Consider the following 15,228-nt stretch of genomic DNA (forward strand, 5'->3'; position numbering starts at 1 on the left):
CACCATTTTACTCCCATCAGACATCATCCATGAGTGTGACCAATGCAATTTCAATCCAGTTTCTGGGCCTGAGACATGACTGAAAAGGATCCAGATAATCTGTTTCCTCTAGGATCCTCCGATTGTTGGATTCTCGGCTACTTTCTTAAGGATAGGTGGGAAACTGGATGAAAATTGTCCAACATGGATGATCCAACAATGGTTTCTTGAGTAGGGGATAGACAAGCACCTCTTTAGAAGGAGCCAGCAATATCCCCTCCAACAAGGATAAATTCACCAATGTATGGACTCATCCACATGACACATTTTGATATTTTTCAACCACTAATCTATCTAATTACCTGTGGGAAAAAGTAAAGTATATCTTAAGTATATTTAGTAGTGTGAATCGAGAATATCCAAGTTATAGATTGCCCTACTTAGCACAATCATCCCATCCAAAGAAATCACAGGAACGAGTTGACAATCTCGATGAATAAATGCAAACTCCATCTTATTTGGGTTTTATGTTCAGGCTGTTTCTTCCCATCCAAGTCTCAAGTTTTTAACTTAGTTTACAGTCCTGATACCTCCTTAGATACCAAGTCCAATCCTGTTTAACTCTTTGCTCTTAGCTGAGGTCACCTGCCTGTTGCCAACTGACTCTTAGTCTTTTGATGCTGATAAGCAATGGCAATATATAGAAATAGATCTACATTTAATTTATTATTTATAGATGGACTATCCATTTTACTACATTTCTTATATGGAATTTTATCAAGGGACAGCTTACATTGAAATTACTACTGAATCAAATATACTTCCATACCTCTTCATCTTGGTATCCTAGTTCTTCTTGTACAACTTGGTCTTCTAGAGATTTCATTGTGAAAACAGAACTAATAGAATTCAGTCAGTGCTGCAGAAATCAATTCAATACTGCTAAAAAGCATAAATAAGTAATTATTTTATGAGTTTTTGATGTTTACCATATTATGCTAGTCTAGAGGGGGCTAAGTAGATTGCTGAAATACATAAACTCAGATGAATTTCATTCAAAAATAAATATATCATCCACTAGTACAGTGATCTGAGCTCTGAAACATTGATTTAAATCCTTTCCAAGTAGAAGATTCAAAAGGAGAAAAAATTAAAATTTTTAAAAGAAACAAACAAAATAAAAGAGTTGGAGCTGCATTGTACAGTATATAAGAAATACCTACCCCTCTACAGAAATAGAGCACAACAATGATGAAAACTGTCCTGAATGCATTTGAGTCAATATAAAAGGGGGAAAATGACATTGCCATAGTGTAATACTATAGGCCACCCAACCAAACAAAGGAAATAGATGAATTTAGAATAGAATAGAGCTGGAAGAGACCTTGGAAGTCTTCTAGTCCAGCCTCCTGGAGAACCTGTATCATTTCAGACAAATGACTGTCTAATCTCTTCTTAAAAATCTCCAGTGATGGAGCGCCCACAATTTGTGAGGGCAAGCTGTTCCACTGGTTAATTGTCCTCACTGTTAGGAAGTTTCTCCTTAATTTCAAGTTGCTTCTCTCTTTGATCAGTTTCCAATCATTGGAATCAATGGGTCAATATAAAAGGGGGAAAAAAGTGACATTGTCATAGGGGTATACTACAGGCCACCCAACCAATCAGAAGACTCTTTGCCATCCAGTTAACAAATGTACTACCACAATAGTAATGGGAGACTTCAACTATCCAGATATCAGCTGGGAGACAAACTCTGCAGTGAGTGGGAGATCAAACAGATTCCTAACCAACTTACACATCCAAAAGGTAGAGGAGGGAACTAGAAGTAAAGCTATATTGGAACTAGATTGTATGTTCAGTCTGCAGATGGCTGGTTCTGTTCCTTTGAGAATAGAATCTCCTATTACCAACATTCGCCTTCCTTTTTGGGGGGCGGGGGGGTTAAATCTGGGGTGCTTTTCTATTTATCTCAGGTGTATTTGTTGATGTGACTTTTTAAGGGATATTTGGTGATGATTCTTTGCTAAGTGTCTGCATGTTTTCTTTGAGGGGAGGTTGTGGGTCTGAATATTTCCATCTAGGGGGAGAAATTGATTGCTCAGTTTTAATGGGGCTGCTTCTGGTTGGGTTAGATTGGGCAGTAGGAGTTGTTAGATGTATACTGCTTCTTTCTTTGATTATTGTATTTCCTTCTATGTGTGACATACCTCCATTTTTCTTCAGCCAAGGGTTTATCAGTAGGGTCAAATCCTCTGAGAGTTATTTGTTCATTATTTAGTTCGGTTTGGGTATATAGTCTGCATCTGCATACAGACAGGAGGTTGAACAACTAGCATTGTGGTGCAGCTGGAACAATCTTAAACTGAACATACTCAAAACTGTAGAAATGATAGTAGATTTTAGGAGAAACCCCAGTGGTGAGATTCAAATAATTTAACAACCGGTTCTCTGCAGGAGGGGAAGCGGGGGGGTGCTGCCACGAGGCAGGTGGGGGAGGGGGCAGCTGTCCCATGCTCCCCGCTTACCGTGCCACTTGACATGTCGAAGGGCCCCTGTAGCCAGGCCTACCACGCCCCAATATCTGTTGCGCCTCGCCTGTTCGGTAGTGACTTTTCTCACTTGCCTCTGGGGCTGCTGCTCACCTTCCTCCTCATGCACGCCTGCTATGCACTCACCCATCAGCTGTGCTCTCCGTGCCACAGATCAGCTGCAGTGTGCTGTGAAGACCATGGCTGACTTGGGCTAGGCAGATGCACACACACTCTGCTGTTTTTGATGGCTCTTCTTGCCGCTGGGGCTGCCACTTGCCTTCCTCCTTCACCAACTTCTAGTGCACGGGGAATCTGCACTGCCTGCCTCCCCCCCCCCCCGTGCCTTCACTAAATCGGCTAGAAATGAGGTTTAGCAGGCCGAGTGTGCAGGCAGAGGCACAGGGGAAGATAGGCGGTGCAGATTCCTTTTTTTAATAATATATTTTATTAATTTTTATCATGGTCACCTTAATATTCAGTAAACAGTGTGTTGTCTGGGTTTACATTTAAAAAACATTAGCTAACAATTGGTTTCTATAATCTATAATTCACCTAATAGCTTTACTTGATTTCTTCTTCTTTCCATAATGTTCTCTTTTATCAACCTTAAGTTAATACAATTCTTATTGTTTTGATAGATAACAATTGAATATAAAAAAATTTCTAATATTTCCACAAATAATAATCACATCAATATAATATTTCTTTTCTATCTAGTCATTCTGGTTGCCTCATCATAGATCCTGTTTACAGTTCTTATTTACATTTGTTTTCCCACAATGCCCACAATCTTACTGGTTAAGATTTTCTCAAAGTTAGTTTCATTTAAATATTTGATTCTATTTTTTCTCATGTAAACCATCCCATAACTTTTACCTTACTTAAGGAACAAATAAGACTAAAAGAAGAAAAATAGAACAAGAGTAAAGAGGGATAAAAAGATAGTATACTACTGAAAGTCCATGATTCCCCTAAGGTAATACATATTTATTTCTAAAATTTTTCCATTCTTTTTTACCATAATTAAGAATATATTTAATCTTTAAATATTCCATTTAATAAATCTAGTCATCTGGTCTTTTAACTCTTATTCAAAACATTTTCTTTTCAATCCATTGTAATTTTCTTAAAATCAATCACATTTAAATATCTAATATATGTCCTTATATATAAGCCATTCTAACTCTTTTATATTACTCATATCAAGAAATAAGATAAGAAGAGAAGAAAGAGAGATTACTATGTTATTTGAGGGACTCTTCCCTCTTAAAGTAAAATTCATATCAACATCTTTCTATTACTTTAACCATATTCAAACATGTGTTTCTTTTTTAAATATTCTCTCTGATAAGTCCCACCATCTGTTTTCTTAATTTTCACTTTGGCCTTCTTCTTTCGCCCAATATCTTTAATCAATATATTCTGCTGAATCAAAGAGTCTTTCCATATTCTTGTAGGTGTCACTGTAGATATAAAAAATAAGTCAAGTACAATATCTTTGTAAGAGGCAGTTACTCTTTTATGTTTGCTGGAAATCTTTTTATTTCTTTTTCTCTCTGTATCTCTTATCATTTTTGTCTCTCCTAGTGGTGTTCCTGATGTCTCTGCCATCCATTTTGACCAGTCTTTTTTCTTATCCTCAAATTTGTCTTGTGATGTTAAAGTATAAGTTGCCTTTTCCAAAACCAATATTTCTTGTAATTTTTTGCCACTTGAGTTAAATCATACTTTGTTGTGTTAATCTCTATCCTTGAATTTGTGTTCAGTTATCTGCTTTATCTGCTCCTTCTCTATTGTTATTTCCTGGAATTTTTTGTTGTAAAGTTAAATTGGAGATGGTTTATGTTTTCAAAGTTATTTTGGATTTTTTTGTAGTTTGAAGTCATTGAATTGGTTGCAGCATCTCATATGTCTCCTCTTGAAAGGTATTTATTTTTTCTTGATAAGTTCTTTCTGCAAGTCTCTGATTTTCCATAGTGGTCAAGAATCGAGGTTTTCTTTTCTCTACAAATAGCTTTAGTCACAGTTTAGTAGATATTTATAATCCAAAAAGATTCAAAAAAATGTCCTGAAGTTTATAATCCTCTCTTTGTCTGCAGCCCAAATTGTTTTCTTTTTTCCCCCACAGCTGTTCTCTATTGTTATAGCTTTGAAGGTCACAAGCACAGATTAGTTTTTTCCAGTTTTTTCCAAGTCCTGTATAAAAGCCATAGCTGTCATAGTTTTTATTCACCACTAGATGCCAGCATCAGTTTTTTTTCAAATTATCAAAATAGAAAATTGTCTTTAAAATGAGAATCTTAACCATTCAACAATTCCAAACTTATCCAGATTTAGGTTTTATATTCATTTCATTTCATTTCTGTATGTTTTGGTCCTCCATAAAAGGTTTAATTCACTGCTTCCATTAGTAAAAGGGTGGGGCAAAAATCCCCCTCCTTCACATTCAGTAGTTTTTTGCTTCTTGGGAATTTTTTCCCCCAGGAAAGTTAATAAGTAGGATAGAGAAAATCAATGATCTTACCCAGATTCAAACGCGCTGTTTACAATCAGCTTAATAGTCCTTTTTGACTTCGGTTGCTTGTAGCTTGGGCTAGACTTTGAAGTTAGGCTAGCCTTTCTCCTGTTGGTTTCTGGAAGGCTTCTCCTGGACCGATCGGGTGGACCGCCATTTCTCTGTGGTCTGCGGGACTTCTTTGCCACCTCTTTGGGGCGGCTTCTGGCCCATTTAGGGTCCCCTAACAGGAAGAAATTCAGCCAGGGGGCACAAAACCCAGAAATCCCTTGGCTGCTGTGCTACTGCACAAGACTGGAAGTTGGTGGTACAGATTCCTGCTAGGCACCAGGATGGCTTCGGTGGTGCCAATCTTGCCTAGACTGTTGCTGTGGTGCTTGCGACTTGACTTCTTGCTGACTGGCAGAGGTTCCGAGGTGCCCTGGGCTCAAGCCCTCTGGGTCAAGGAATGTGGGTAAGCTACTCCCTGGCTCCTCCTGGGTTTCCATAGATCCTGGATTCAGGCTGCCACAGGGCTATGGCATGGATGGAGGCGCCTCTTGTTGGGTACCAATCGCGCCAGTACTGCCACTTACTATAGGACACCTCGAGGCTCATCACGCCAATTGCGCAGGTGCCGCCGCTTGCTGCAAGAGGCTGTGAGGCTCCGGGCGCAATTGGTATGATGAGCCTTGCAGCCTCCTGCTGCAAGTGGTGGATCTGGCGTGATTGGCGTGATTGGTGTGACGATCTTTGTGGCGCTTCTGTGCCTGGCTGGCCACCTCAGATCAGCTGCAGTGCACCATGGAGAGCACGGCGGATGTGGGGAAGCGTAAGGCAGGTGTGCACATTGACTCCACTTTTTTCAAGTGCCATTTAACTATCGGTTCACCAAACTGAAGATACATTAGGTATCGGTTCTATCGAACTGGTGCAAACTAGCTGAATCCCATCACTGAGAAACCCTACTATTCTACATCCTCTTATAATACTAGACAACACAATATCAACAGTAGAGACCTTCAAGTTTCTAGGTTCTATAATATCTCAATATTTGAAATGGACACCTAACAACAAAAATTTCATAGAAAAAGCACAACAAAGAATGTTCTTCCTGCGCCAACTCAGAAAGCTCAGACTGCCCAATGAGCTGCTGATCCAGTTCTACAAAGGAATTATTGAATCTGTCATTTGTATCTCTATAACTGTCTCAGTTAGAACTGCAACCAAACAAGACAGACATAGACTTCAATAAATATTTAGAACTGCAGGAACTTTTTTCCTCCTTACCCCAATTTTTTCTTTTCTTTTATTCTTTCTAACTTCCTTATCTAACTTTCTGTTCCTTTTTCCTCCCTTTTTCCTCTCTCCTTGTACCTTCCTAATTAGTTTAGTAACTTCTCTCCCTGTGATCTGATACTGCTTGCTATGCTGCTGCCATCTTGGAATGGGCATTGCACTAGCACTTTTTGCTAGTCAGTTAACTAAGATATGTAGGAAGCACATCACAATAGTAATGGGTGACTTTAACATCAACTGGGAGATAATCTTTGCATCAAGTGGAAGATCAAACAGGTTCCTGATAAACCTAGCAGACAATTTTGTCTCCCAAAAAGTAGAAAAAGGAACTAGGGGATCAGCCATATTGGATTTAATTCTCAGTAACAGAGACAAAATGGTAGAAGGTGTTGAAGTTACAGGAAATTTGGCGAGGAGTGATCATGTAATCTTGGAATTCAACATTATGCAAACACAAGCAATAGAACATCGTCAAACTAGACTCTTGGACTTTAAGAGAGCTAATTTCAATAAACTTAGAGAGAATTTGGGAAGGATTCCATGGATGAGAATCCTCAAGGGGAAAACAACTCAAGAAATTTTGAAAAGTGGGTTGGATGTCATGACGAGACGGGCAAAAGAAACTAGAGCTCTGGCTTCCTAGCCTGATTTTGCTCTGTCTGGAGACCCCAAGAGGTCGGAAATTTGCCCTAGAGAGCTGATGAAGAAGAAGGGAAGCGTTGGGAGTTTGGAGCAGATGGCAGTCAGCCCAAACGAATTGAGGAACCTCTTCAAACAGATGGAAGAAAGGCTGCCTGTAAAGTACAGGCAGCCCAAGTCATAGACAACCAGGAAAAAAGCAGAGAACCGTGGCAAGCCGCCAAAAAGCTGATTGTCAACAACATACTGAGAACTGCGTGAGACTGTTTCTTTTTATTCCTCTTCCCTATGGACTTGGAAATAGAGATCCCCTGATTGGATAAAATTTCCAAAGCAAAGACCCCAGGAATGTTTGGGAAGAAGGGGGTTAAAAGCGGCATTTTTTTTAAAATGGGGGAACGAAATTAAGGAATACAAAAGAATATATAAAAATGGAACTGGGACTGATTTAAAGAAAATTTGTTTAATTCTAATGGCATGGAAAAAAATTCTTATTTAATTTTTACGAGGAAGCAACTTAAAGAGAATTTTTCTAAACCTGTATATAGACAATACAGTAAATAAGGACATCTAGTGGTGAAAGGAGATACTACAACAATATTAAAATACTAAAAGAACCAGAGAAGCTCTTGACCTTGAAACAACATCTGTTGTAAACAAAAGAATCTTATGTGACTCTATGCTAGAAAAGACGCTACAATCATATCTTCTGATCCTGGATATAACTACAATGGAAACTATTTGGAAACAGAGGGCTTTTTACATCTTTAAACTAACTGGAATATTTGGATTAACCTAAAGCAGTTGGCTTGTTTCAAGGTTGGATTATAGCCTAAGGCAGTTGGCTTTTTTTCTTTTGCTTTTTTTCTCTTTGTGGATTTACAAAACTTGCTCAATTGAAAAATGAGTTCACTAAATCTCATTAAAATTATGAAAAAAACCTCTTCTGCACTCCCTTTTGGAACATCCAGCCCAGCAAGTCAGGGATCTATTGAAACAATGTTGCAGCAAGAAAAAATAAACAGCTCTCAAAAAGAGATGCAAGCTACACTATAGCTAATTCAAGAATCAATACAGAAAAACCATGAAGAGACAAAAAACAACTTTGATAAGCTAAATGAGCAAATGCCGGACATAAAGACACAATTTGACGTCCAACAACAAATAAACAAAGAATTCAGAAAATGGAAAACAAATCAGAAGAAACTAATGAAAAAATGGAGGCATTAATGGAAGAAAATGAAAAATTAGAACAAGCAAACCAAAGCTTAAAAGGAGCAGTTGCGGCCTTGGAAATGGAGAAAGCTGTACACTACCTAAGATTCCAAAATATACCTGAAGATAAGGAGGAAGATATAGCAGAAATGATTATTAATCTATTGGTGGAAGCCCTAAAAACAGAAAGAGTGGAGACACAAATGGAAATAGATGAAATATTCCGAATGAATTCAAGCTAGGCAAGGTAATACAAATTACCTAGAGAAGTCCATGTAAGATTTATAAAGAAAACAATAAGAGATGAGATACTGAGAAGAGTTAAAGATAAACCATTACAATATAAAAACAAAGAAATTGTGGTGTTGAAGCAGATCTCTAAGAGAATAAGAGACACCCAAAGACATCATTTTTTGACTACAAAGTTAATTGCAAAAGATGTAAACTTTAGATGGTTAATGCCAGAAGGAATCTTAATCAACTGAAAAAATACAAGATACCGATTGGATTCAGTTTGGAAGGCAGAAGACTTTGACAAAAGAAACAGAGCATTCCTGGATGAAAGAGTACAACATCAACAAGAGGATAGAAAAGGCCAGACAGAACAAACAATAGAGGAAACAACTATACAAACAGAAGAAGAGAAAGAGAAGCCATATCAAGAGGGTGAGGGAATGGCAAGAGGGCAGAGGACCACAAGATCAACAAGATCTAAATATAAGTAAACAAAATGGAGAAAGAAAACATAATTTTTTCAGTGAACATAAGTGGACTGAATTCCCCATCAAAAAGAAACAAAATCTTTAAAAAAATTGCAGAAATTAAATATTGATATATTGATAAAAAGAGGAGTAGCTGTATATGTCAAAGAGACAATAGAGTCTAAAATGATTTATTCAGATGAAAAAGGAAGAATTGTGATGGTAGAAATATTTTTACATCAAAAAACAATTTTGGTAGTAATATATGCACCAAACAATTAACAAGAAGATTTTTTATCAAAATCTTTATAGAAAAATAGTAGAAATGGAATATCAAAATATTTGCCTAGTAGGAGATTTTAACGCAATAGTAGATGGACATTAGACTATAAAAGTAGCAAAACAGGAAAAAGAGGAAGAAAAAGATTACCTAAGACTTTTTCTAACATGACAGAGAAAATTGGGGTACAAGATATTTGGAGAGAAACTAATCCAGAAAAACTACAATACACATTCTATTCGAATAGCCATAAATCTTGGTCCAGAATTGACATGATTTGGATAACGCCTGAAATAAGAACCAATATGCAGGAGATTGAGATAGAATTAGGCACATGGGCAGACCATAACCCTTTAAAAATGACATGGAAAGGAATACAAAAAAAACTAAGATGGACCTTGAACCAATCCATATTAAAAGAAAAAGAATTTATAAAATTAGTAACAAAAGAAATGGAGCTTTTCTTTAAAGAAAATAAAAAATACAACATTACAAAATGTATGGGATATAGCCAAAGCATATTTTAGAGGTGTAGCTATAATATATATGGCGAAAAAAATAAAGAAAAAAGACAACGTATTGTTAAGGGAAGAATTAAAAAAACTAGAATTAAAACTACAAATAAATCCACAAAAGAAAATACAGAAAAGACAAATGGAAATAATAAAACATAAATTAAATTTAATGGAATCAGAAAAATTGGCACAGTAAATCAAAAGAGCAAAACAAAACTTTTTTGAAAATGCAAATAAACCAGGAATATGGCTAGCCTACAAACTTAAAAAACAGAAGGAGAAAAAAATTGATAAACAATTTAGTAGACAAAAAAGGCTGTTTACAATTTAAAAATGAAGAAATAAAAAAGATAACTAAAGGTTATGAGAAACTGTATGATATAGAAGAAATTTCATGAGAGAAAATGATTCAATATATGGAAAAAATAATTTGCCAAGTTTCAGAAAACTTCAAAACTATGTTAAATGAAAAAATAACAATTATGTAATTGAGAGAGGCTATAAGAAGACAAAAAACTGAAAAAACAACGGGACTAGATGGGCTACTGGCAAAGTTGTATAAATGTCTCCAAGATGCACTAAGTACACCATTGAAAGATGTGTGTAATGAACTTTTGTTGGAGGCTAAACTCCCATATACATGGTCAGAAGCAAATATTACTTTAATACCAAAAGCAGACTCAGATTTGACACAGACCAATATCATTACTAAATGTGGACTATAAAATTTTTACTTCAATAATAGCGGAGAGACTGAAAAGATTTTTAACTGAATTTATACATCCAGATCAAAATGGATTTCTACCAAAGAGAAAAATAAAACGAAGAGTTATAACGGACATATTGGAATATTATGAAATGCATCCAGGGAAATAATTGGCATTAGTATTTCTAGATGCTCAAAAGGCATTGGATAATGTTTCCTGGCAATTTATGACTCAGCAACTAAAAACAATGGACTTTGGACAACATTTTATAAATATGATTGAAACAATATACCACAAACAAACAACAAAAGTGATTGTAAATGGAGATTATACAGAGAACTTTGATATAAGAAAAGGCACAAGACAAGGATGTCCACTATCTCCATTGTTATTTATCCTAACTTTGGAAGTTTTAACTAGAAATATTAGACAAGACACAGAAATTAAAGGACTAGAAATAAAAGGTGAAACTTATAAACTACAAGCATTTGCAGATGACTTGGTATTCGTCCTAGAAGAACCTTTAGAGATGATCCCTAAATTATTGGAAAAGATAGAATAGTTTGGAGAGATAGCAGGACTGAAGATAAACAGAGAAAAAAAAAACTAAAGTGATAGTTAAAAATCTTACAGATAAACAAAAAAAACAAAACAAATGTCAGGACAAATAGAATTACAAATAATTAAAAAGGTTAAATATTTTGCAACATATCTAACAGCAAGATGTTCAACGATAAAAGAAGATAACTATATAAAATTACTGAATCAAATAAAACTGAACCTGGAAAAATGGAAAAACTTGCAACTGTTGATGTTAGGAAGAAATAGCTACGGTGAAAATGAATATATTACAAACATATTGTTTTTATTCCAAATGATATCTATAAAACTGGAGAATTTTTTTTTGAAGATTTAAATTCACTAATTTTGAAATTTCTTTGGCAAGGAAAGAAAGCTAGAATCAAATTGAAAATTTTACAAGAAGCTAAGGAAAATGCAGGTTTTGGCTTGCCAAAGTGGGTTTTATATTATCCAGCATCTGTACTAACATGGGTAAAAGAATTGATAACTCTTAGAAATAAAAGGTTGTTGTATTTGGAGGGACATGATTTACAACTTGGTTGGCACACTTTCTTATGGTATGGGAAAAATAAAATTCATAAGTATTTTCAAAACCACTATATCAGAAACATATTATTACTAACATGGGGGAAAATAAAATGTAAAATATACTTGAAAATTCCAGGATGGCTTTCAACAAATGGAAGCATTTGTACATCCAAATTTATTTTTGAGAAAATACGGACATATAAAGATATTCTAAACTCTGAAGGGAATTTAAAATCTAAACAAGAGATGGAAAATCAGGGTATTGATCTATCATGGTGGACATACTTACAAATGCAAGTTAGATATGATAAAGATGTTAAATTGTACTGATTTTATAAAGAGCAGATCTTGTTTAATCAGACATTATTAAGCTCTGATGAGAAATTAATTAAGAAAATGTATAACTTTTTATTGAATTTGAAAATGGAAAATGAACAAGTTAAAGAAACAATGATAACATGGGCAAAGAATTTTGGATATAATATAGATTTAGAAAAATGGCAAAACTTGTGGTAAAGAAACTCTAAATTTACAATGTCAGCTTCTTACAAAGAAACCTTATATAAAATGTTTTATAGATGGCAGGTACTTATTATCATGTATGGTGGACATGTGTTAAAGCAAAGAGATATTGGACAAAAATATATACTTGGCTAGAAAAGATATTGGGAAAACATGTAGATTTTAAACCTGAACTTTTTTTTATTAGGTATAATGCCAGAAAAGGTTAATAAATAAAGTATATACTTGTGATAACAGCGACAAGAATCATATTCACACAATATTGGAAAAATGAAGAAATACTACCAGAGGAAGAAATAATTAAAAAAATAATGGACAGATTTACTTTGAGGTTGAAAGAAAAAGAAGAAACAAGAAATTTTGAAAAGTGTGTTTATAAAAGCCTAGTCTACAATACCAATGAAGAAGAAAAATAACAGTTCTCAAAAGAAACCATATGGATTCGTAACTAGCTGACCAACCACATTCAATGTGTAGTCCACAATGGAACTGCATTGACATGGAGGGAAGTATGCAGTGGGGTACCAGAAGGCTCTGTTTTAAGCCCAGTACTCTTCAACATGTTCATCAATGATTTGGATGGGGGGATAGATGGGGAACTCATCAAATTCGCAGATGACAACAAGCTGGCAGGAATAGCCAACACTCCAGAAGAAAGGCTTAAGATACAGAAGGATCTTGACAGACTTGTCTGTTGTTGAGAGTCTAGAAAGAATACAGAGAAGAGCAACAAAGATGATCAGGGGACTGGAGGCTAAAACATATTAAAAATTATTGCTGGAATTGGATATGTTTAGTTTAATGAAAAAAAAGACTACATGATAGCAGTGTTCCAATATTTCAGGGATGGATGGGTGGAAACTAATCAAGGAGAAAAACAATCTAGAATTAAGAAGAAATTTCCTGACAGTTAGAACAATTAATCAGTGGAACAACTTGCCTGCAGAAATTGTGAATCCTCCAACTTGGAATTTTTTAAAAAGAGATTGGACAATCATTGGTCTGAAATGGTATAGGGTTTTCTATTCTATTCTATTCTATTCTATTCTATTCTATTCTATTCTAAAAAGATTACCAAAAATTTTGCAATATAATTTGAGAGGGTTTTTTTTTTAAAAAAATCTTTTTTCACATCCGTTTCACTGTAATTATGAATATCTATAAAACATGAAGGCAGTTCTTAAACACTATATATTTACTATATGTTTTAACTTTAATGTTCACAGTTCTTTGAATATTGTAAATTAGCATCCAGAATATGGGCAATAATTAAAATGTTAAACCTGGAGATTTATGAAATTAATGGTACTTCTGTCTTATTGAAATAATGATTATCTCATACAGTTCTCACTTTCATGTTTGGAGAAAGCCAAATGTCCCTAAAGAAAGTATGTTTAACTAGGCTAAACCTATGAAGTGATAATCCTCTGAATGAAATTAATAAATGTACTTTAACAAAGACACTAACTCCTTGTGAGGAAAGGAAGTGAGCATAAAGCTATGGTTACTCAAAATGCATCAAAAACATCTCCACCTATTCTTATATTCATATTAATCTTTTTCGCTTTATAATTAATATTTACATATTTTTATATATTAGCTTTCTTGCCTTTTAGGACAAAAGAATTTGTTAATAAAGCTCTTAGGATTTTTAATATATTCACAGTGACCTCCAGTGTTCTGAAACCCATTTTGATAAAACTGTTCTATACAGTCTCAGATTTAAACATGCTTATACACACACAAAGTTAAGAAGCTCACTGTGTCCCATCAATAGGTGGAATAAAAGGAGGCAATCTGAGTTAGCTGGAAGACAAGGAACATAGTATAGCCAATTAAATACTAAAACCCATGGGTCATTATGCTGTTTGCAAGATAAAATCCCAATTAACAAGAGTAGTAATAATAAATGCAGGATATACCAATGTGGTAATAAAACTATGGTAACAATAAACTAATATGTTCAATTTAATTTTATTATGGTGAGATTAATAACTTATCTGATCATCTTCAAATTGCACTCCTATATTATAATTGTGCGTGTGTACATAGATAATATAATAATTATCCAATATTATCAATTGTATAATTGTACATGTTATCATATACACATAAAAATGTTATTCACTTCCATCATAGGCCACATTTTCCTGTCTAAATCTGCAATAGCCATCTAATAAATGAGAAATAATATATTGTTTAAAATGCAACTTTGAAAAAAACTGGTGTACTGTATACAAGATATATGTGATCCTTTAAAACACATTTTAATGCAGATTTTCTCTATGGAGGCCAACTCTTATTCTGGAGTCTTGTCTCAGAATGAAAGCTGGAAGCATAAAGTTCGCAAAGGCCATCTTCCTTTAGCCATAGAAAAGTTACATTTTTATCACAAAGGAGCTTAGAATGGCATATCATACCTACTCACAAACTCATACCTCTATTGCTTCCCTAACCAGACATTCTGCTATGAGGTAAATTAGATAGGTAAAGTGAAGAGTTAGACTCTGAGGTAAATTAAGTAGATGAAGTTTATCTCCTCTCAGCTCTCTCCTGTCACCTTTATGCAAACTTGTTAGTAACTTTTTAATAATTTTGTAAGTAAATTGGGCTGGGAGAGAAAATCTGGGGGAAAATAATCTGCAGCTTTAGGGACAGAGATGCTGATTTCCCTTCACTCAAAATGCTGCTCAGAGCTTGTTTTATATACATTTAAGTTTGACTCAGGTTAAACAGACTGGTCTGCAGCTCAGACATTGACTTTGAAGGCATAATTTACAGCTTCTGGGAACAGAGCTCCCAAATTGGAGGGAAAAAAGAAATTAGCTTCTCAAACAGTGTTTTTCAAATTTGCCCACTTTACTATGTGTGAATTTCAACTCCCAGAATTCCACAGTAAATTGCCAAGATTGGTAAACATTGACATACCATTCCAAAGGATACAGAATAATGAATTTAAGGAAACGCTTCCTAACAATTAAAAGCAGCTACACAGAAGAACAGCTTTTACTATTAGGATTTTTTTTTCTTATGATCAATTAAAATCTACCTTCTTCAAGCTCAATATTTCTTGGCACATCTTCAGGAACAATTAGATCAATTCTGCTGGACTTCTATTTAGCAGCCCTTCAGATCCTTCAGAGGACCTATCGTGTCTCCCCAGTTTCCCCTCACAAATGTAAACTTTGAGACCACTAATTATCTTGGTTGTTCTCTTCTGTATATGCTCCAGTTTA

The 15,228-nt window shown here is 34.9% G+C and overlaps 1 protein-coding gene across 1 annotated transcript in view; it reads right to left on the reverse strand.

The window, feature by feature from the left end:
* The window catches only part of DMC1 (DNA meiotic recombinase 1), a 38,350-nt gene extending 23,219 nt beyond the window's left edge, over positions 1-15,131 (reverse strand). The window contains exons 1-2 of the mRNA XM_039335469.1: positions 15,042-15,131; positions 809-921 (exon numbers count right to left, since the gene is read on the reverse strand). Of these exons, the coding sequence (XP_039191403.1) occupies positions 809-865 (57 nt within the window). The 5' untranslated portion in view covers positions 866-921; positions 15,042-15,131. The remainder of the gene's footprint in view (positions 1-808; positions 922-15,041) is intronic.
* Positions 15,132-15,228: the final 97 nt, after the last annotated feature.

This window comes from Crotalus tigris, unplaced genomic scaffold (assembly GCF_016545835.1).
Source record: "Crotalus tigris isolate CLP2741 ecotype Arizona unplaced genomic scaffold, ASM1654583v1 scf7180000017644.4837335, whole genome shotgun sequence".
Lineage (NCBI taxonomy): Eukaryota > Metazoa > Chordata > Lepidosauria > Squamata > Viperidae > Crotalus > Crotalus tigris.